Source organism: Centrocercus urophasianus, unplaced genomic scaffold, assembly GCF_019232065.1.
Source record: "Centrocercus urophasianus isolate 14NV4802_14NV808 unplaced genomic scaffold, USGS_Curo_1.0 seq_41, whole genome shotgun sequence".
Classification (NCBI taxonomy): Eukaryota; Metazoa; Chordata; class Aves; order Galliformes; family Phasianidae; genus Centrocercus; species Centrocercus urophasianus.
Window position 1 is genome coordinate 4,296,431 of NW_024884989.1, and position 20,676 is coordinate 4,317,106.

Consider the following 20,676-nt stretch of genomic DNA (forward strand, 5'->3'; position numbering starts at 1 on the left):
CCCCCGCCGTGGGTGCCCGGAGCGCGCCCCGCGCCGCGCCGACACCGCGCGGGGTGGGGGTGGGGAGCGGCGGCGGCACCGGGACCTGGGTTGGGGGGGGGGGGGGGGGGGGGCGAAAGCGAAGCCACGCCCCCTCCTCCCCGCGCGCCGATTGGTCGCCTCCGCGCCTCCCGCCCCGACGGGCGTTGGGTTCGAATCTTCCAGCTGCTCCGCCGCTACGCCCCGCCCATCCGCTCGTTCATTGGTCGCCGCTTGTGTTTTGGCTGCAGACGGCGCTGCCGTTGGTCGTCGGTCTACGCGGAGGCGGGGCGATGGGGGAAAAGCGAGGAGCGCTCGCTGACTGGTCGCTTTCGTTGGGCGTTTGTGACGTCACGTTCATTGAGCGGCGCGGCGGGGGGTCCCGGCGGAGCCCCGGGGCTGCGAACGGCGCCGTGCGGCCGGGGCTTCAAAGCGCGGCCTGGGCCCGCGGCTCTGCCCGCTGCCATCCCCATCAGGGGGTCCCAGACAGCCCCGGATGGTTCAGGGATGGTCGGGTGCGAAGGGCGCCTGGAAGGTTTTGGTTTAAAAAAAATATATATATATTGGGGAAAAATGAAAGCTGGAAAGAGGCTTTGGAGATTGGGGGGCGACGGCGGGCAATGAGCGAAGCGAGGAGGGGGTGGGATGAGGACTGGGGTGGGATATGGACAGGGGTGAGGGTGGGGTGGGATAAGGATGGGGATGGGGTTGGATGAGATGGGGTGGAGCAGGACGGGATGGGAACTGGTGCAGGTGACGCCTGCAGATCGGTGGAGGCTGCTTTTCTCTCCACAAATACCCGCAGCTCCTTTGAGGGCCGCACGTGAGCAACAGCCCTGGTGCCAGAGTTGAGCCCTAAGAGAGAGCTGTGGTCACACACAGCCCTGGGAGGCAGCTTCCTGGTAGTATTTACAGGTGCCTTTTGGGGTTTAACGCTGTTTTCTCTTTGTGCATCGGATTTTGTCCCCTCTTCCCCACGTTGCTGCGGTTTATCGGAGCTGTCTGTGTGCCTGGAGCTGATACGGATGGGGCAGAGCAGAAGGGAAGCGGAGCTCGGCCCCGAGCTGTGCTGTCAGTGCCTGAACTCCTCGCTTTGCTGCGGCGCTGTCCTACAAAATCCTCTGCAGCAGAACGGCGCTGAAAAAAAAGCCACGAGCCGTGCAGCCTGCATGCAGCAGCTCTGCGTGTAATGAGCGCTGCTTTATGGATCTTTATGGGGCTAACTTTGAGTTATTGTCTGCACTAAAGCCCTGCAGTCTGTTGTGTGCTGCTAATGACGTGCCGGCTCCATCTCACCCAGGTTCTCATTCCTGCAGGGCTGTTGCTTGCTGGAAGAAGGCAGAGGAATGGGTCCAGAGATGGGTTTGACCCCTCGGGGCCGCCCTGTGCAGAAATATGGGAGCTTTGGGGTCTGGGGGAGCCTTCTTTGTTCTGCATGACCTGAGTCAGGAGCTGACCTGCTTTCCTAAGCCTTGGGAGACGCACTGAGCCTCAGCTCCTTCTGTGCAACCATCTCCACTGATGGCAGGTGTTGGGTTCGGTAGGTGAGATCCAGGGTGGGGGCAGTGAGATGCAGTCAGGCTGCAGGACTCCCCCCCCCCCCTCCCCACACACTCTCACACTCTCTCTGTGCTTTGGCTTTTCTCAGCTGCGCTCAGGGCTGTGCTGCCAAGAAGCAGAGCACAGGGGGAGAGAGACATGCGTGGCCCTGTGCAGGGGGGCACCAAGTGGGGAGCCCTGGGGAACGGCACTGCTGAGTAGCTGAGGACATCGGGGCAGTTCATCTGCCTCCCCACACATCCCTGCTTTGGTATTTATAGCATTCATGTTATCAACTCGAATCAAAATCATGTGACGCTCCACTAACTTGCGCTGCAGGATTAATTCATCACCGGCGTTTTCAGCCTTCCCCCTCCAAAGGGAAAACCCGAAGGTGCTCAGTGCTCCCATCTGCTCTGTGCTGGGCACCCGAGGTGTGCTGCGGCTCTGGGTGCAAGAAGGGGGAGGTGGGGGGGTGGGGGGGGTGGGTTCGACACTCGGCTTTTCCCAGGGGACACCCCAGGATGGTGGAGCGGTCCACATCGTCCCCATCCCTACCTTGGGGGTCTCTGGGGAGGGGGTGACTGCTGGGGTGCGGGTGGGAGGAGGGTAACATCAAGGGCAGGAGGTGCTGCCGGTGGGCACTTGGAGGGGTCCCGGCGGACGAGAGAGGGAGGCAAACGGGTCACACCGGGGATAGCGGTACCGCCGTGCCGTGCCGAGCCGAGCGGGCGGGGCGGATTGGCCCGGCCCGGCCCCGCATTGGCGCAGCGGCCCCGGCGCTAACGCGGAGGCGGTGCCGGGCGCGGCGCAGAGCGGGGGATGCTGCGGGCGGGGGCCGCCGCCGCTCAGCCCCGGTGCCGGTCCCGGGCCGGAGGGCGCCCGTTGAGCCCGGCCCGGCCATGGGGGCTTTGACCAGCCGACAAAACGCAGGGGTGGAGGAGGTGGATATCCCCGCTAATTCCGTCTATAGGTACCCCCCCAAATCCCGGAAGCGGGGGGGGGGGGTGCCGGCTCTGCTCCGCGCTGGGGAGGGGGGACCAGGTGCGACCTTGTTTCGGTTATGGAGGGTTTCCCTTCACCCGCATCCTCGCTGTTGTCGGGATGCTCCTGTGCACCCCGACGCTTAGCCTGAAAGCCCTAAAATTATGGGGTTGGTGCTGGGAGACACGCAGGGGGCAGGGAAATCCCTGGGAACGTCCTTGGGGCTGCCCATTTCCAGGAGCCCCGTCACTAACGCAGCTCCTACAACTTGCCTGAGTTGCCGCTAATTTAATTCCCTGATTATTTGTATACGGGATCTGAAAGCCGTCACTCTCTTTATAGCTCCTCACGGAGTTGCTTGCTGCTTGGGTTTAAATTCCCGGGAGGACGCAGGAGGATGAGGTGGGAGGGATTGGAAGGGAGCCCTCCTTCCCCTCTGCTGTGCCCCATAGCAGCCCCCCAGCTCTGCCTGTCGAGCTCCTCTGCCCTCACCGAAGCCGCAGCAGGGATGTCTGTGCCACCCTGAATCCGGCCCTGTCTCAAACCTTCTGCGTGACCTTGGAAAATTGGTCCCTCCCCTCTGTGCCTCGGTTGGATGGAGCTGGTGTCCGAGGGGGGGGGACCGTGTGTGTGTGTGTGTGTGTGTGTGTTTGTGTCCTGGGGGTCGCATCAGGGGCGCTGTGTGTCTTCGGGGGACACTGCAGAAATAGGATGGTGCCCAGGAGCACTATAGGAATTGCCACAGCATCCTTGTGGCACGGAATATTATTAATAGGTAACTATTTTGGTAGTTAATAGGATAAAGGTAAATGCTCGGATCGTTAGCGCTGTGACAAATTACTTGCTAATTATGAATAAAGACCTCCTTAGGAAGAATCAGAGCCAGCGCAAACCCTACCCTGGTCATGAAAGCTGCGCCTGGCTCTTCTCTGTTTGATTTGGACCCCTCAGCCCAGCTGAAGCAGGGCTGCACATCTGCTGGGGGCTCATTGGGGGCTGAGGCAGCTGACATTGTCAGCCCTGGGGCTTCCCCAGCTCCTGCTTCTGTGCAGTCCGAAGGCCTCCATCACCTTGATGCCAGCTGGAGCCAGACCAGCCCCTCTGTGGGTCTGGCAGGGGCCTGGAGCTCTGTGTGCATATCAGGTTTTTGTGCTGGGGAATGTTGTCCCTGCCCAATTACGCCTAGCTGAGCATCCCTGGATGCATCTCAGCTGGAAGAGGACATCTGGCTGATGCTTACCCACAGCTTTCAGAGAGAAACTGAGGTTTTCAGGTGTGCTCAGTGGGGTTTCAGGTGTTCCCACTGGCAGAGCTGTGGGGCCGCATCCTTGGGAGAGGGCAGGAGGTGCCCAGCTGACAGGAAGGGACGGGGCCATCTGCACTGCGCGCAGGCTGGTGACTGCGGAAGATTAGGGCTGTCCTGCTTTTAATCTGAGAGGGATTTGCCTCTGGCACTGCTGGCAGCAATTGCACTGAGTGCTCGTGAAAGCAGCCACCAGCTTGGGGATGGAGCAGTGCGAGGCTGTGGGGCACAGCCCTCTCTGTGGATGTGACTGCGGGGTGATGCTGCAGCCACTCCCTGTCCCCATCAGACTTTCCTTTTCTCCTCCTGGGGGTCTCCACCTCCTCTGGGCAGGGCACAGATAAGATTAATTAAAGCTAATATTTTGAAGTGAAGGATGGGATTTGTTTTAGCGGCTCAAAACCTGGCAGGGAGGTTGGAAAGGAGAATGATTGAGGGCTGTTTTATGGCTGTTCAGTGTGGGGATGGATGCAGGGTCCCCAGGTTGGGCAGGTCCCTGGTTGCAGCCCCAGTCTCTGGTTGAGGCTGATGCTGACCCACAGGCTGGGGACAGGATGAAGGGGTCAACCTGGTGAGGACACCCCGTGTACCAGGGACACCCTGTGGGTTCCTGTGGCGGTGGGGCGAGGGCTGACACAGCAGATCCTCAGCTGGGGTTTGGTTTCTCCTCCCTCTCTGAAGCAAATTAAATTGAGAATGAAAACAGCCCGCAGTGCGCAGCTCCTCACTGCCACTGGGGAAGCAGGAACACAGAAACACAGAAGCACCTGGCCGTGGGTCAGTGGTCTGGGGGGTTCCCATGGATCCCCCCCAAGGAGATGCTCAAGGAGAAAAGGGGCTGATAGCATTAGCAGCGTTGGCTGTGCCTGGACACATCCTGCAGCGCGGTGCTGGCAGGCGTGTGGATGTGGTTTTGTTTGCTGGGATCACTGAGCAATTTGGTTTTATTCCTTTTAAGCAGCCACTCCATTCCCCTTGCACACAGCCGTTCCCACACGCTCTCTGGGCCTCTGAAGTTTAATATCTCATTAAAGCTCAGCTTTCCCTCGGCAATGTAACTGTCCTTGACAGGCTCTCCTTCCCCTGGGGCAGGTGTTGGGGAAGGGATTATAATTAGCCGATAATAAGAGGGCTTTCGCTGGAGAGGTGCTTCCCTGTCTGACGCGCCTGCAGTCGCTGGCTCCGTGCTGCCGGTGTCCCAATGGTTTATAGGGCAGAGCCTGGCACAACTCAGAGCTCAGCGCCTTCTGCTCAGCCTCCTTCCCGTGGGGAAGGCAAAATCGCCAGGTTTTTACCTCCTGCCTCTTTAATCTCTCTTGCTGCCGCTGATGGCTGCAGCACTCAGCCCATGTAAAATGCATGAGCCTGCTGTGAGGCTGCACGCCTGGAAGCAGCGAGGTCAGGGCTGCATCCCAGGAGCTGCGAAAGGGATGTTGAGGGATGTGGCTGTGCCCTGGGAGCCTGCAGCACCCAAAGGTGCTCTCCACCCCCAGTGTGGAAGTTGGGTGCAGCTTGGTCCTCATAGCTGATACTGGGTTAAGGTTACACTGTAGGAGCCCCCAGCAAGCCATGATTGCAGCTATTGCACAGAGCCTGCTCTGCTTTTCAGCTTTCCTCTCACCTCCTGGATGCTTTCCTGCAGGTTTGAACACGGCATTTTTCCATCTCTTCTTCTCCAAAGTCAACATCACAAAAAGCTCTGGATGGGTCCAGCCTCCTCCCCCCCTCCCAAGCTGTGTTTTGCTCTTGGGCTTTTTCACGTGGCCGCATCCTTCCTGTGGGAGCCACCTATAAATTATGCACGTGGAAAATGGGACCAGAACGCATCAATAATTGACGGTCGGCTTTTCCTATCTGGAGCACTGCAGCCCCATGTCCCCACTTCAGTGCTGCGGCCTTGGGGACCAAACCACTGGGAGCCAGCGGTGGCTTTGCGGTGACGTTGCTGCCGAGGGCTCAGGAGCTCCACGTGCCCCCCGTGCTCAGCCACGCTCTGTGTTTCCTCCCCAGGGAGCTACTTTGCCAACCACTTCATCATGGGAGGAGAGAAGTTCGACTCAACGCACCCTGAGGGTTACCTCTTCGGCGAGAACAGCGACCTCAACTTCTTGGGGAACCGACCCGTGGTGGTAGGGATCAGTGGGAGTGGGCTCTGCCTGCTGTCTGTCTGTCCGCTCTCTATCCTGCACGAGGGCAGAGACAGCCAAGCGCGCTGGGGGTGGGCCCAGTGGATTCTCTGCTGTCTAATATAAAGGCTGATCGCTTGCTGCCCCCCTGGGTCCCGATCCATGTCCCCTGTGGGGCTGTCTGTCCATCTGCAGGACTGGAAGTTACTGCCGTGTCCCTCCTCTCTCTGAGCTGGTGGATAGGATTGTGAGAGGCTGGGTGCCATCTCCCTTCAGTGCTGCTCTGCCGTTGCCCATTTCTCCTCTGCCCCTCTGCTCGGCCCTGCAGTGCTTTTCCTTCCAACTGCTGCTGGTAAATGAGTGCGGTTCAGCTCCTTCCCATGAGATGAAGGCAGTTTTGTGCTTGCTGCTTTGTGTTCATCTGAAGGGCAGCAGTGGCTGCAATGAGTAGTTTGGGCTCAAGATGTCCTTAGTTTCTGTGTTCTTCAAATCTGTGGGTCAGGCAGCAAAAACTTCAAGGTGAGGAATCTGATGGCACCAAAGCTTTGCTATTGAGTCCAGATGAGCTTGCCCACTCCAAACAGTGCAACTTTTGGATGTTTCTCTCTTTGCTGCCTGCTTACTCAGTAAGGAACGCTTGGCTTTCGTGCCCTCTCTCCAACAGGGAGTCAGGAGTAGCCTCAGTAAAAGCCTCAAAACTGCACACCGTGCAGTTCCAATGTCAGGAATCCCGACAGCAGGCTGTCAGGAGCAGCAGGGAAGGCAAACTAACAGCTTGGAAACAGCAGAAAGAATTAATATAGCGTTGCAAATGAAATCACATTGCTCAGGCTTAATTAGCGCCGGATGCGAGCGGCTGCGCTCTGCTCTGGGGCTGCTGTCCCCATGCATGGGGGGAGGTTTGGGGTCATGGGGTGTGCAAGGAGTGGGGCTCAGGGGGTGCTGCATGGCGCCTGGACGTGGCACTGGGGCAGAAACAACGTAGGTATCTCTGATGCTGCCTCCAATCCTTTTCTTGGATGCTATTTTGTGTTCTGGGCTGCTGTGACAGAGATGTGGTTGGGCTGGAAATGTAGGAGCACACCGATGCTTTTTGCTGGGGGTTTTATTTTGGGCTCCTTTGAAGTCCTGGAAGAGCTGAGAGCCTAATGTCTTGGAAACATTGTCCTAAATCCTCTCTAAGCTGTGCAGCTGGGGTGAACCGTTAAACACCACTGAGCTGCAGGGAGGCGCCGTGCTGCACACAGGGAGCTTTTGCAGCGATGCAGGGGATGGGGAGGGATCTCTGCAGAGCGTGGTGAGATGAAAACCACCCGTGTGCACCTGCAGAAAAAACCTCAAGGAATATTTTTGAGGGTATTTTTTGACTTTAACAAGGACTGGCCTGGATCAGACATCACTAAGGATGTGTGGACTGTGTTCTGAGAGAGAGCAGTGGTTGGAGCGAGGGTTTTTTTTCTGTTGTATTTCAGCTTGGCTTAAATCAAGGGGATTGAAAAACTCCTCTAAATGCCCCTTTTGTAATTAATGAAATTTTGCAAGCCAAATTTGCACCAAAAAACCCCCACCAAACTACCAAAAAGGGGCCCACATGTGGCTGTGAAGGAGCCCAACAGTGACAACCAGTTTCTGTAGCAAGAAATTTGCCTGCGGCGCTTCCCCATTCTGCCCAGCCCAACCACCAGTGCCTGCCTGCAACCCCAAACTTGTGGGGGTGGCCAGAAGGGCCCCCACAAGGGCTGGATGGAGTGATGTACCCCAGGGCACGTGCTGGGTGCTCCTCCACCACCCATCCGTGAGCGCTGTGCTGCGCCCATGGGTTCCCGACAGCCTCGTGGGGCCGTGGGATGTTTTGAAGATGCCAAGGTGCAAATGAGCAGACAGGTTGGATTGCTTTGTGGTGGAAGAAGGATCGTGCAGTGGTGTAGGTCCAGTCCATGAGCTTCTCCTTGTGTGGGTCAGGGCTGTGGGTCATGCTTAGCTCTCAGGCATTTGCTTCCTTCCAGCCACACCATGCTATTCTGCCAGGGCCCATGACTCGTTACAAATCTCATTAACTCCAGATTAATGACTCAGCAGCCCTTTTTTCCTCCCTCAAGGGAAGGGAGAGCGTGGCAATTTCAAGGTGCCATGGATTAATCCTCAAAGCGTCCTGTGCCACCCACCTCCCATGCCTGGTCCTGCAGGCTGAGCCTGGATTCAGCCAGCCTGGGTTCAGCCAGCCTGGATTCAGCCTGCCCGTGGCCATCAGGAGCAGAGCTGTGGGAACAAGAGGGACCGTCCTGCTGCCCCTGAGGTCCTGATGCTTGTGAGACCCTGCTGGCCACGGGGTCCTGCCCGTCCCCTGCCCCATTGAGCTCTGCAGCCACAGGGAAATCAGCAGTGACTTTCCCACGTGAGGGCGCCTGGAACATGGAAAATGGGCATCGGGAGGGATGAGGAGACCTGAGCACTGAGGGGACCCAGGCAGCTCGGTTTGCTTTGGTCCCTGTCCCAAAGCACCAGTGAAACTCAAACCTCTTTGGCTTTTGCCCGTGTCTGCCATCTGTGCAGGCACTCGGGGCTCTCCTGGTGCTTGCTGTCCCCTTGGCATGCAGTGACAGCTCGTCGGTGAGCCAGACATTAATCCCAGCATAAGCTGCTCCAAGCTCCTGTCACTCCGCATTTACAAAGTCCCCAGGGGAGGTGAGCCCACCTGGGAGGCATCTGAAGAAGGGACAGAAAAGGGGAGAGATGCAGAGAGGTCCTTGTGTCCCTCCCAATATCTCCCATCTTCCTTGGGTGGCTGCAGTGCCGAGAAGAGGGTGGGTATCCCCTCTCTGCAGCAGTGTTTCCCTGCAGGCTGCAGGTGACATGGGAAGCACAAGGTCATCTTGGAGGGCGGTATGACACCCCTATGTGCTCCCTCATAGCATTGCTGCCTGCACAGCCACCCTATCAGCTTCCAGTGTGGACACAGAGGGACCCCACAGCCCAAATCCTATCCATTGCTGGACAAAGACAGGGGAATGTGTGTCTGTTCTTTGCTGCCAGGCACAGAGATAGCTCCGAGCTCCCTCTGCCCAGCCTTGTCCATCAGCTCCGTGCCGCATCAGCAGGCTAAAAATACACAGCAGCTGCCTGCGGGGCTGGGGGGAGGCAGCCATGCACCTCGACCCTGTTTCCCCTCATCCTACACCCATCCTGGTCCCCTGGAAAGCTGTCTCCTGCAGGGTGATGTCCCTGTTGCTGTACCGCTGTGTATTTGAGCGTGGATGTGTGGTCTGCTGAGGGGGGAGTGCTGGGATCTGTTTTAGCCCCATTGTGGATGGCTGGGGTATTTAAAGCCCCCATAGTCAGAAACGAGCCAAGTCCCAGTGAATGCAGCTATGTAAGAGAAGCAGACCGGGAGAGAACAGCCTCTGTGATGGTGTGCGTGGTGGCTTTGGGGTTTGCAGGAGAGATGTTGCCCTTCAGTGCAGCTTTGCCCATCCTGGGGGCACATTGCTGTCCCACAGCACTGACTGGGGGCTGCTCTGGGGGCTTTGCAGGGCAGGGAGTGGCTTCACCATCACAGCAGGAGCAGGGCTGCGGCCACGTAACTGTGTCTCTCTCATCCTCAGTTCCCTTACGCTGCTCCACCTCCTCAGGAACCCGTGAAGACCCTCCGGAGCCTGATCAACATCCGCAAGGACACGCTGCGCCTCGTCAAGTGAGCAGCCCGGGATGCTCCCACCCCACTGCGTCACAACGGAGGGGACAGAGCCGTCCCCATCCCTGCACAGCCCTCCCTGCAGTCTTCATGGCTGCACTGAGCTGCATTAGGTCGCACCGGGCTGCACTGGGCCACCCTTGCAGTGTGGCAGGATTAAGCAGGGCTTAGCACTGCCTTTGAAGAGATTTGCTTTTTTCTTCCTTCCCCCACTTCTGCCAAAGTGAGGCTGAGGTTTGGGATTAGGGCTGAGAGCCGGCTGCAGCACCCCTCCTCCTGCAGCCTTGCCCTTGGGTAGATCATGCACTCCTGTGTGCCTCAGCTTCCCAAAGAGGAGGGCAGTCAGTCCCTAAAAGCTGTTCGTTGGGTGATGAGGGGACTTTGGTGACACCCTCTGTGCTCCCCAGGTGTTCGGAGGAGGTGAAGACCCCAGGGGAAGAGGTCAGCAAAGCCAAGGTGCACTACAACGTGGAGTTCACCTTCGACACGGACGCCCGCGTGGCCATAACCATCTACTACCAGGCCAGCGAGGAGTTCCACAACGGGGTGGCGAGGTGAGGAGCCCCAGCCTGATGTGCATCCTTCCAGCACGGTGTGACCCCCCAGATGGGGACTGTGGCTCTGCTGGTGGCCTTGCTGCTCCCAGCAGCACCTCCTCTCCTTCGGGGAGCTGTGGCTGCAGGTGGGCTCCTCACTCCTGCGAGTCCATCCCCATCACTGGTCCCATATGGCCAAGGTTTCTGCAGCCACCACATCCCCCAGCCCAGTCTCGCTCCTATTCCTTCCGTGTTGGAGCTGAGAACATGCCCCATCCTATTCCTACCTGCCCTCTTGCCCCATGGATTATTTTAGCCCTTTTTAGGACTTCTTGCCCCAGCCCTCAGACACATCCAGCAGGGAAGCAGAGAACCAGTTCTGCTTGCTCCCCTATTCTCCATGAGCTGGAGGAGTGCAGGAGTGCTGACCCTTTCCTTTCTCCGAGGGACAGCTACGTCCCCAGGGACACCAGCCTGCAGTCGGAGACGGTGCACTACAAGCGGGGTGTGTGCCAGCAGTTCTGCGTGCCCTCCCACACTGTTGACCCCTCGGAATGGACCGAGGAGGAGGTAAGCACTGCCAGCCCATAGCGTGCCCTGCAGCAGTAGGGAAAGGGGTGGGTGTGTGAGCCCTGCAGCTCTAAACAGCTGTAGAAATGGCTCTAAAACACTGCTGGCTGCAGGCTGGCTGGGAGCCCCCACAGGAGCTCGTTTCCCTTGGTGTGATCACAGCCAGAGGGGGGTTTGCAAGGCTCGGGGCTGCAGCTCAGCTGTTGGGAACTGCTCATTATGGATGGGACACGAAGCTTCTCTCCATGCTGCTCCTGAACGAGCTTTTCCTTCGGTCTGTTCACAGCTGGGCTTTGACCTGGACCGGGAAGTGTTCCCCATGGTGGTGCATGCAGTAGTGGATGAAGGCGATGGTGAGAGAGGGGAAATCCATTTTCCTTGCTGCCAAGGGCTGTGCTGGCAGCACAGTCAGGCAGCTCCTGCCCTCATGCCATCCCCCCTTCTCCTTGTGGGGACTCATCCTCTGTCCCGACATGGCTCTCTGTGCCCTCAGCTTGCCTCCTCCTTGTGTCTTTGCAGAGCACGCCGGGCACAGCCACGTGCTGCTGGCAACCTTTGAGAAGGTGAGTGTGGGGTTGGCACCATCCTGTCCCCTCCCAGACCCTAGCCAGGAGAATCTGCTTGGGGCTCAGGAAGGGGCTTGGGCTGCTTTGGGGCCACTCCAGAAGGTGCAATAGGAGCAGGGGGCAGGCAGGCACTTGGGTGCACTGGGGCAATCCCAGGTGGGTCCACCTCTTTATTTTCTCCCCCAGCATACTGATGGCACTTTCTGCGTGAAGCCCCTCAAGCAGAAGCAAGTGGTGAGTGAACTGCAACCCTGGGGGGGTGTCCCTGGGGGAACTTGTCACACCGTGTCTCCATTCCTCACCTTCCCTGTGCACTTCCAGGTGGATGGGGTGAGCTACCTCCTGCAGGAGATCTATGGCATCGAGAACAAGTACAACACGCAGGACTCCAAGGTAGAGGGCTGTCAGCTGCAACCAGCTGCCCTGGGCCTTTCATTTCCCCTCTCCTACTCCTTTAGCGTGGCTCAGATCCCTCAGATGTGACCCTAACCCTGCTCTGTGCTGAGGACTCGGACCCAAATGACTCTTATCTCCCTGCCACGCAGGTCGCTGAGGATGAGGTGAGCGATAACAGCGCTGAGTGCGTCGTCTGCCTCTCGGATGTCCGTGACACCCTCATCCTGCCCTGCCGCCACCTCTGCCTCTGCAACACCTGCGCTGACACCCTGCGCTACCAGGCCAACAACTGCCCCATCTGCAGGCTGCGTAAGGGAGGAGCTCCCACCTTGGGAGAGGGTCCCTTTCTGGGTCCCACGGTTTCCCTGGGAGAGCCCCAGGCTCCAGAATGGGGTGGCTTTCGTGGGCTTTTGAGCTCCTCTGGAATGCACCAGTTCCCAGTTTTCAACCTATCTCTCTTCCTCCCCTTTTTCCTCTTACCCAGCTTTCCGAGCCTTGCTTCAAATCCGAGCCATGAGGAAAAAGCTGGGGCCCCTCTCGCCCACCAGCTTCAACCCCATCATCTCCTCACAGACCTCTGACTCTGAAGAGCACTCGGTCAGCGCTCAGGAGAGCTTCGGGTGCCCCACCGGGGTGGGTTGGGAAGTGCTGGGGTTGGAAAATGGAGGGGGGGCAGGGGTTTTGAAATGCAAGGTGGGAAACGCAAGCAAAAAACACAGGCTGAAAAATTGCAAAAAGTGTGGTAAGAGAAAGCATTGCCTGCCTTATGTAGTAATGCCCGGTTGGTTGGAAAGACCACAGATTTGGGGCTTTCATGGGAGTTTGCCTGGTCTCCATTTTTTCGGTGGGGATGGAGGGGACAACGTCACAGCTGGGGGGGGCTCTCACCCCCTTTCCCCCTTCGCAGTCCTCAGAGAACATCCCCCCAGGCTACGAGGTGGTGTCGCTGCTCGAGGCCCTCAATGGGCCCCTGACTCCCTCACCGGGTGCAGGGCCGATGCGGATGCTTGGCGATGGCCCCCCAGGTGCAGGACCGCTGCCCTCCTACAGCAGCACCGGCCGCCTGCCCCCCCTGCGGGCCCTCTCACCCCTCGAGCGGCTCTCAGAATGTGCCCCACCGGGGCTCAAGCTGAAGAAAAGCCTTTCCAAGTGAGTAAGATGATGTGGGAGATGCAGGGGGAGCTGTGGGGGGAGCGACCCCTCTATCCTACTCTTCCATTCTGTAGGTCGGTATCCCAGAACTCCTCCATCCTGCCCGAAGAGGAGGACGAGAAGTCGTGTACTGAGTCAGAGCTGAGGGTCTGCAGGAGGAAATCCCCTGCCCGGCTGGAGGAGGTGAGCGTTCTGTGTGCCCCTGGGTGAGGAGGTTTGTGGTTTATCCTCTTGGGGAACACAGAGTCTGGATGTGGGTTTTTTTCCTCTCCTGGGCATCCTTTGGGTGAATACCCGAGAGATGTGGATCTGCACCGCCTTGGTGCCATCCCCAACGGCAAGTGGCTCTGTCCCTTCCTAAAACGCCCCTCAAAGGCTCCCACCCACCGGCTCTTCTTCCAGGAGTGTGGCATGACACCAGAGAGTGAGAACCTCACGCTGTCCTCATCGGGAGCCATTGACCAGTCCTCGTGCACCGGGACCCCGCTGTCCTCCACCATCTCGTCTCCAGAAGGTACATGTGACACACACCTCCATGTCCTCAGAGGGTTTGCACGGCCCTTGCTTCACGTCCCACTCCTCTTATTAGACCTCCTTTTAATTACCTGGTGCTGTGCTCCCTTCAGAAGCTGCCAGCAGCAGCCTGGCCCAGTCTGTCATGTCCATGGCCTCCTCCCAGAGCCAACACTCACAGATCAGCACCGACACTGTCTCCTCCATGTCCGGCTCCTACGTGGCCCCTGGCACAGAGGAAGAAGGGGACATGCTCCCCTCGCCTGCAGCCGCCAGTGCCACCGCCTCTGATGGAGAGGTACAGGGGGTGGCAGCCCTTGTGAGACGCCATTGCTTTTTTGAAAGAAAATAATTAATTTTATTTTATTCTTTTTTCCCCTTTCTCACTTGTTCCTGCAGTCGACACCTGTGGAGTCCCCAGATTTAAACTTTGTCAGCATCTCAGAGGAGCACGATGCTGAGGTACGGCGCGGCGCGGGGAGCCGGCACTCCCAGTGCTATGGGGTGCCCCATTGTGCTGACAGCCACTGCCTCTCTGTGCCGCAGGGCAATGACGTGCTGGAGGATGAGGATGTGTCACCCACACAGGAAGATGGTAAAAGGCCCAGATCGCTGTTTTTCCCCTCCACTTTCTGTTCAGTATCACTGGCAGGGTGATGCTGTGCTGTCCTCAGTTCTCGTGTCACAGGGGAGAGCACCGGCTGCTTTGGAGGCACCGGGGCTGGGGAAGCGCTGGCACAGTGGAATTGCCCCTGGATGGGTCAGACATTAGCAGGATGGGGACAGCTGGGTGGCCATGGGGACCCTGGGGCACGTAGCAGGTGACGACTGGAGCTTAGGATGTGAATCCCTGCAGTGGGATAGGTGGCAGTGTGGAACCAGGTACCCAGTGGGGCACAGTGTCCCATGCAGGGGCTGTGCTGGGGGATGCAGCACCTGGGTGAGCAGCAGCTCCTCGAAGGCTGTCCGTGCAGGAAGGGTGATACTCCTGCAGTCCCTCCATGGGATGCAGCTGGAGCTGCTTCCAGGGTGCCAAGTGAGAAAGTGTCTTTGAGAGGGTTTTTTTCCTTGCCAAGAAGGTCTCTCAGCATCTCTGAAAACCTCTCCCTTCACTATCCCTGTCTGTGCTGGTTTCCATAGGAAGGGGTTGCAAAACTGTTCCTTTTTGGGCTACTTTCCTCATTTTATTTCTGTTTGCTTGTCCTCGATGTGCTTTCACAAGTCAACGTGTGCACACTGAAGGCTCCTCTTGCTTCCTCCCATGCACTCAAATAACCAAGGAAAGGTGATGTTTCCCCCCTTCCTGACAGAAAGGCCCCCATTGTGCCCCCTCCTGTATTTGCAAGGCTCTTGATAACAAAAAGGCATCAGACCTCTTTCCCTTTCAATCTGGACTGCCAGCCAAGCTGAGAACCATGAGCCTGGCTGTCTTGCCATCAGCAAAAAGAGCAAAGCACATCCCTGTCTGGCAGGAAAGCTCTTGTTCTTGGTGAGGCCCAGGCAGGGAGAACATGGGGGTTGCTCCTGGCCTTTCCTAGCACCCCAAAAGCCAGCACCACCTGCCTCACGGGGAGCTCGGCTCAGCTATAAGCCGGCTTGATCAGGCACCAAGAATTAAGGCGTTCATGGGAAGTCTCCAGCTTTTATGCCTTAGGATATGAACCCATGTGTGCTATCAGCAGTGCTGCCAGTGCCATTTGAGTTGCCCCTCTCCTCACAGCTCTGCTGCCTGCATCCTATGGATGCACGTCACCCCAGAGCTGGTCACTTGTCATGTACCCGGTACTAAGAAGCAGAGTTGCCTCTCTTGCCCCCCAAAACCTCCATGCCCCGTGCAAAGCTTGGCTATTCAGCTTCCTTCCATCCCCGCGGCTGCACTGATGGTGCCAGAGCAAGGGGCCTTGAGCCCTCAGCGCGAGGAAGGAGCAGCTCACAGTGCTTTGTTTGCTTTGTTTGAAAGGAGGTGGGGAGAGGAAATTCCCCATGCCCCCTCCCCGCGTGCACCCCGCCGCGCTAACTGCGTTAACTCCCTTCCAGGCCCGAGGACAGGCGCTTTCCTCGGTCTGAGGTGTGACAATAACAATGACTTGAGCATCGCACACGTGAAAGCGCTGGACAATAAACTGTGCTCTGAGGCCTGCTTACCTGGTGAGTGGCCACTTGCTGAACATGAACTTGGGGTGGGGGGGGGTGCTTCCACTCCTCCCTGCATCGCCCCTGCCCTTCGGATCCCTTCATCTCCATCCCATCCATCTCCATCCCGTCCCTTCCTAGTGGTCCTCACAACCCGTTCTGCTGGCACATAACCACCCCTTGGTCTGGGTTTCCTCCCATCCCCACCACAGTGCCTGCAGATCTGCTTCACTGAGGGCTTTGTCCCATGGCTGCTGCCTGCTGGGACGTTGCTCCTGGACAGGCTCCAGCCTCCCCACAAATGGCTGCATGGCACAACCAGAGCCCACGGTGTGATTTGCAGTGTTTTGGGTCAGGACATGAAGCAGAGATGCTCCAACCTTGGCCAGGTGCTGCTGGATTGGGACGCTGAGCTGCCTGCCTTCCCTTCTCATCAGCCAGGGAGATAAGGCTCTCCAGCTCCTGATGTCCTCCAGCACAGCCCCAAAGCTCCATCCCTCTTCTCCATCTTTTCACACTGTTTCTCCCCTCTCCTTCTTCCTTTCCTCTGTTTCTTTGCTCCTTCTCTCCATTCCTTTTCTCTCTTCTTTCTCCCCACCCCAGACTCCTCCGTCCATGCGAAAGTTCATGTTCACTCTGTGCCAACACGGTTTTCTCTGCCCGTGCTTGTGTCCCCTTCCTTGCCCAGAGTTGCTGAAAGGTGACAAATGTATTGACAACAAGGGCAGGGGACCTGCAGCTACAGCAGGCTCCTCTCCGTCAGTGCAGAGGGATACAAATGGGGGTAAAAAAGCCAAGAGGAGCCTTTTTGTTCAGCTCCGTGGCAATACATTTGTGGACAAACTGAAAGCAACTCTGCCCCTGCCTGTCACTTTAGGCAGGGTTGTTGGCAGGGGCTGAAGAAGGGGAAGGGGGGGGAGGGAGGTGAGAACTGCCTGGCCCCACTGGGTTGGGAATGCCCTTCCTTCCCCATCCCCCCTGGGAAAGCTTCCTACGCCACTGCCTTGCCACCCGGCTGCCCTGTTCCTGGTGGTTTCTGCTTGGGAGAAACACAGCGAGGCTCTTGCAGAGGAACAGGCACCTGCCACAGCTGCCCCACGTCCCTCCAGCAGCACCTGGCATCCCTCAGGTGCCCTTTTTGGTGCCGAAGCCATCCCTGAGTGCATCCCCCTCCGTCGTGCCGAGGGACGGAGAGCTTTGCAGCCCATGCAGCCGCAGAGATGCTCTGGCAGCGAAGGATGAGGTCTCCATCCTTTGATCCTTGCGTTTGCCTGGCAGCTGCTCTGCTTGCAAACCCTCTGTAGGCATTGCCTCTGGGGCTGATGGGAAGAGTGGGGAAGGGGCTGCCTGGACTGCAGCGCTGCAGGATGGCAGAGGGGATGGGAGCACAGCTGGAGGCATGAAGGGAAGGCAGGGGCTCTGCCTTGAGGGTTTGGAGAATGCAACTTGCTCCCTGCAGTCGGGGTGCTGTGGGGCAGGGGGTCACGGAATGAACTGGGATGATCACACTGATCGTTTGCCAGTGGCCATCAGTGTTGGGCAATGTTGGTTTTGTTTGCTGGGAGCGGGGCAGCTGCTTCCTCACCCAGCCCCAGCTGCATTCAGCCTGCGCTCACCAGCCAGCTTTGCACCAGAGATAATCTGAGGCACAGCTTAATGTTCGTGGTGGTGGTGCTGGGCTGGTTTGGGTGCGCTGGTGCCAGAGATTTGGAAGAGGTTGAAGGCTTTTAGCAGTGAATCAGGGCAGCGTTTCCCTCCTGACTCTGGAAGGCTCAGATGTGAGTGCGTCCACAGGACAGACACAAGCAGCAGGGATTTTTCCTTTGGAGTATCTTGAAAGCTTAGTATCATCCTGACCAGAGATGGTTTAGAGACTGGTTTAGCTGTGATTAGATCCACGAGTTGTTTTTTACTCTCTGTAATGAATGAAGGTGCAGGACGTGGCTCATCGATGTGGAAGTGCTTGTCCATCCCTAGCACTGTTGGGAAATCTTTCCAGATTTTCATCTGCTGGGAAAATGCTTTGGGAAGAGTCAAAATGCCACGTCCTGGGGGCTTAGGATGCAAAGTTTGAGACAAACCCACAGACCTGCATCCCCAGGAGGGTTCCCTGGGGCAGAGCATCCTCAGGCTGCGGCACAGCCTCTGCTGGGATAAGGCACAGCAGGGATGGGTGCGTGGCTGTGTCCCCACATCCTGCTCCTGGCATTGCCCCGTGGGAGCCTTTCCAGGACGCCCTGCATTTGTACAGAGGCACCAGAGTGACTTATGCAATGTGAGCCCTTAATGCGATTGCTGTGTGTGTGTGTGTGTGTGTGTGTGTGGTCTTCTTTAATTACCCAGTCCCTCCAGGATCTGCAGCCTTGCCTTGTTCTTCAGCTCCAGCTCACAGTGTAAAGCCATTGGAGATCGCAGCCGTCACCTCCCAGACATCAGCACTCAGTGGGGACGTTGTTACTCCCTCTGACAAAGCCTTAGCCTAGGGGTGCCTCCGCACAGCCCCCAGGGCTCAGAGCTGCCCCAGGCACAGGGCTGAACCTCACCATGATGTGCTTTGTGGGTGCACCCCCTCCAGCAGCACCACCACGAGCTGGTTGTGGTGCAGGTGGTGGTGAGCACATCCCAAGCTCTGCCCATCCACGGGTGGAGGTGCTCCGTCGTCCCCAGCACGAAGCCCCGGGGTCACCATCTGTGACACCCCCAGTGCCCATCAGCAGGGCCTCCTTTTCCCATACCATCCCCATAGGGGAGCAGCCCCAGTGCCAGTTCCTTTGAGCTCCTGCGTGCCGTGATGCCGTGCCTCTCACACTCACCATGTGCCTTCTGGTCTCTCCCTGCCATATAGCTGCAGTGCCGGACTCCTGCCCCATTGACATTGAGGAATAGGTATGAGAGCTGGCGGTCCCCACGTGCCCTGGGTGACATCTCTTAGTGGGATGAGGGAGTAGGGGAGAGGTTTGGGTTGTTAAAATCCAGCCAGGTTGCACGGTGCTCCCCTCTTGCCCTGTCCCATGTCAGGGAACCCACATCTCGCCCTGGAAAGAGGCAGCCTGGTGGTGCTGGAAGGGAAACCCCTGTCTGATGCAACATTCTAGCATGGGAACAAAGATTTGGGGTTTCCAACTAAACTGCCCACATTGGCAGCACCATGTCCCCCAGCACAGAGGGTCTCCGCTCCCCTGGGGGTGTTGGGGTGTAGCTCCAGGTGATCAGCCTCTAACCCCCTGTTTTCTCTCCCAGGCCCAGAGGCAGCCAACACCAATGTGTGGCTCTCGTGCCCTCCCCTCTGGCATCAGCCACCCGGAGCAGGCAGCAGCCATGGGAGCCCTGCCCATGGGTGGGCTCAGCCTGGGGGACTCGCAGCCCCCTGCCATACACAGAGGCTCCCAGGCACTGCCACCTCCACCTTCAGCCATTGGAATGATGGTAACCTCGAATTTTCCTCCCTGTCTCCCACTGCTGGATGGCTGGCTGCTGTGTCACCTCAGAGCCCTCCATCGGCACCTTCCCTTCCCCTTTACACACCAACGTTGGGCTGGGATCCTCCTCCTGCCCCATGTGGGGTCTTGGGGCATAGCTAGATGGCAGGAAAGTGTCCACGGTTGTGTGTTAAGGACAAGTGTCAGCATTAGCAGCCAAGGTTCACTCTGGTGACTGTGGTGGGAGGCTGGACCCCCCCGGGATGCTGACACATCCCTGTGCCGTGCCATGGGATGTCCCAATGGTGGCGATGGAGCCCCCCCCCCCATCCCCATCCCCTCTCTCCTCATGGGCAGCGTCTGGGTTCCCACAGGGTGGCTTGTGCCCAGGGATGGGGACAACACCTTGGGACATCACCAGTTTAACTTCACTGTCTTCCACCACACCACGAGCTCAGAGCTTGGGGCTGTGTCCTCTCTCTGGAACAAGTGCCAAAATCATCACCCAGTCGCCCTGCCCTGCTCTTAACATCACATAATGGAATAGCAGGGATGGGCAGAGGGGAGGGGAGCTGCCCCCAGCCCTCCATCGCCATCCCTGCAGCCAGCGTTGGGCTGCACACGTGGGTTCTGCTCAATGGGCAAGGAGGGCCCAGAGGGGTGTAGGGCTTCAACCGCACACCTTTGGGGACTTCAGCATCCCAACGCAGCCAGCTCAGAGCTGTGTGTGACTATGGGGAGGCAGCCGTTGCTCCAGAGGGTCCTGGCAGGTGAGCAGTGGGGTTTTCTGGCTGCAGCCCCGTGGTGTGGGTGAGGGCAGCCCTCCTTCCCCCACTCCTCCACCCATCAGGGATTTAAGAAAGAAAACAACCAGATTGCTGCTTCCGACTCTGCTTCCAGCATGTTATGGATTTGAAGAGTGCGTTTAATAAAGGGTATCTTACGTCCATCGCAGTGTCCGCAGTCGCTGTGTGAGGGCGGGCGGTATCCCGGGGCTCAGTGGCTGTAACCCCAAACCCGGAGCCTTTCCCCGCTGCTTCTTCCCGGCTCCGCTCTCCCGGTCTGGACGGAGCTGATTCGGACCAACGCGACGCCCGAGTCCCCGCCCGCCCCTCCAGCCCCCAACCGCGGGGCGAAGCGGCGGGTAACAGCTCCTCGCCATGGTGACGCGACAGCCAATCAGAGAGCGCGAAGCTGTTTACGGGGCGGGGCGTCGCCGTGGCAACACGGGAAGCCTTGCGGAGCCGCTACTTAATGGCGGGCGCTGCTCTGCCGGCAAATCACGGCGGCGGGGCGGGCAGCGCCGGGGGCACAACTCGTCCCTAAAGCGGGGGAAAGCGGAGCCCGAGGCCGGGGGATTTGTGTGCGTGGGGTTTTTTGTTTTGTTATCGGTTATTTTTTTCCTGGTTGGTGTTTCCAGAAGCTTCCTGCTCTCCCGTGAACTTTAGGAGCCGGGGCACGTCGCTGGGACGGGGTAAGGGGCAGCGTGGTGGGACGGGGCGGTGAGGGCGCGACGGGGCGGCTCGGATGGGGACATCGGCCGTGGGGCTGCACTGTTGGCGCACGGAGCGGGGGATGGGAGGGGGTCGTTCATTTCTGTTATCTCCCCACTCCTGGCTGTAGCCGGCAGAGGTGATAGGAGCTGAGAGCTGGAAGGGCTCTCGCTGTGCTGAGCCCATTTTGGGGGGTTTGCTCCTTTTTGGGCAGCGGGGCAAAGGGTTTTCTGCCTT

The 20,676-nt window shown here is 58.4% G+C and overlaps 1 protein-coding gene across 1 annotated transcript; it reads left to right on the forward strand.

Moving 5' to 3' along the window:
* The first annotated feature begins 2,459 nt into the window (after positions 1–2,459).
* RNF157 (ring finger protein 157) lies at positions 2,460–18,833 on the forward strand. The gene is made up of 20 exons (XM_042833211.1): positions 2,460–2,601; positions 5,855–5,973; positions 9,573–9,661; positions 10,069–10,215; positions 10,650–10,767; positions 11,054–11,120; positions 11,287–11,330; positions 11,520–11,567; positions 11,655–11,726; positions 11,879–12,038; positions 12,214–12,362; positions 12,637–12,878; positions 12,956–13,064; positions 13,284–13,395; positions 13,508–13,692; positions 13,794–13,856; positions 13,941–13,989; positions 15,432–15,542; positions 18,373–18,413; positions 18,768–18,833. Exons 1-19 carry the CDS (start codon positions 2,460–2,462, stop codon positions 18,411–18,413), a joined length of 2,067 nt encoding a protein of 688 aa, XP_042689145.1. The 3' UTR covers positions 18,768–18,833.
* The last annotated feature ends 1,843 nt before the right edge of the window (positions 18,834–20,676 follow it).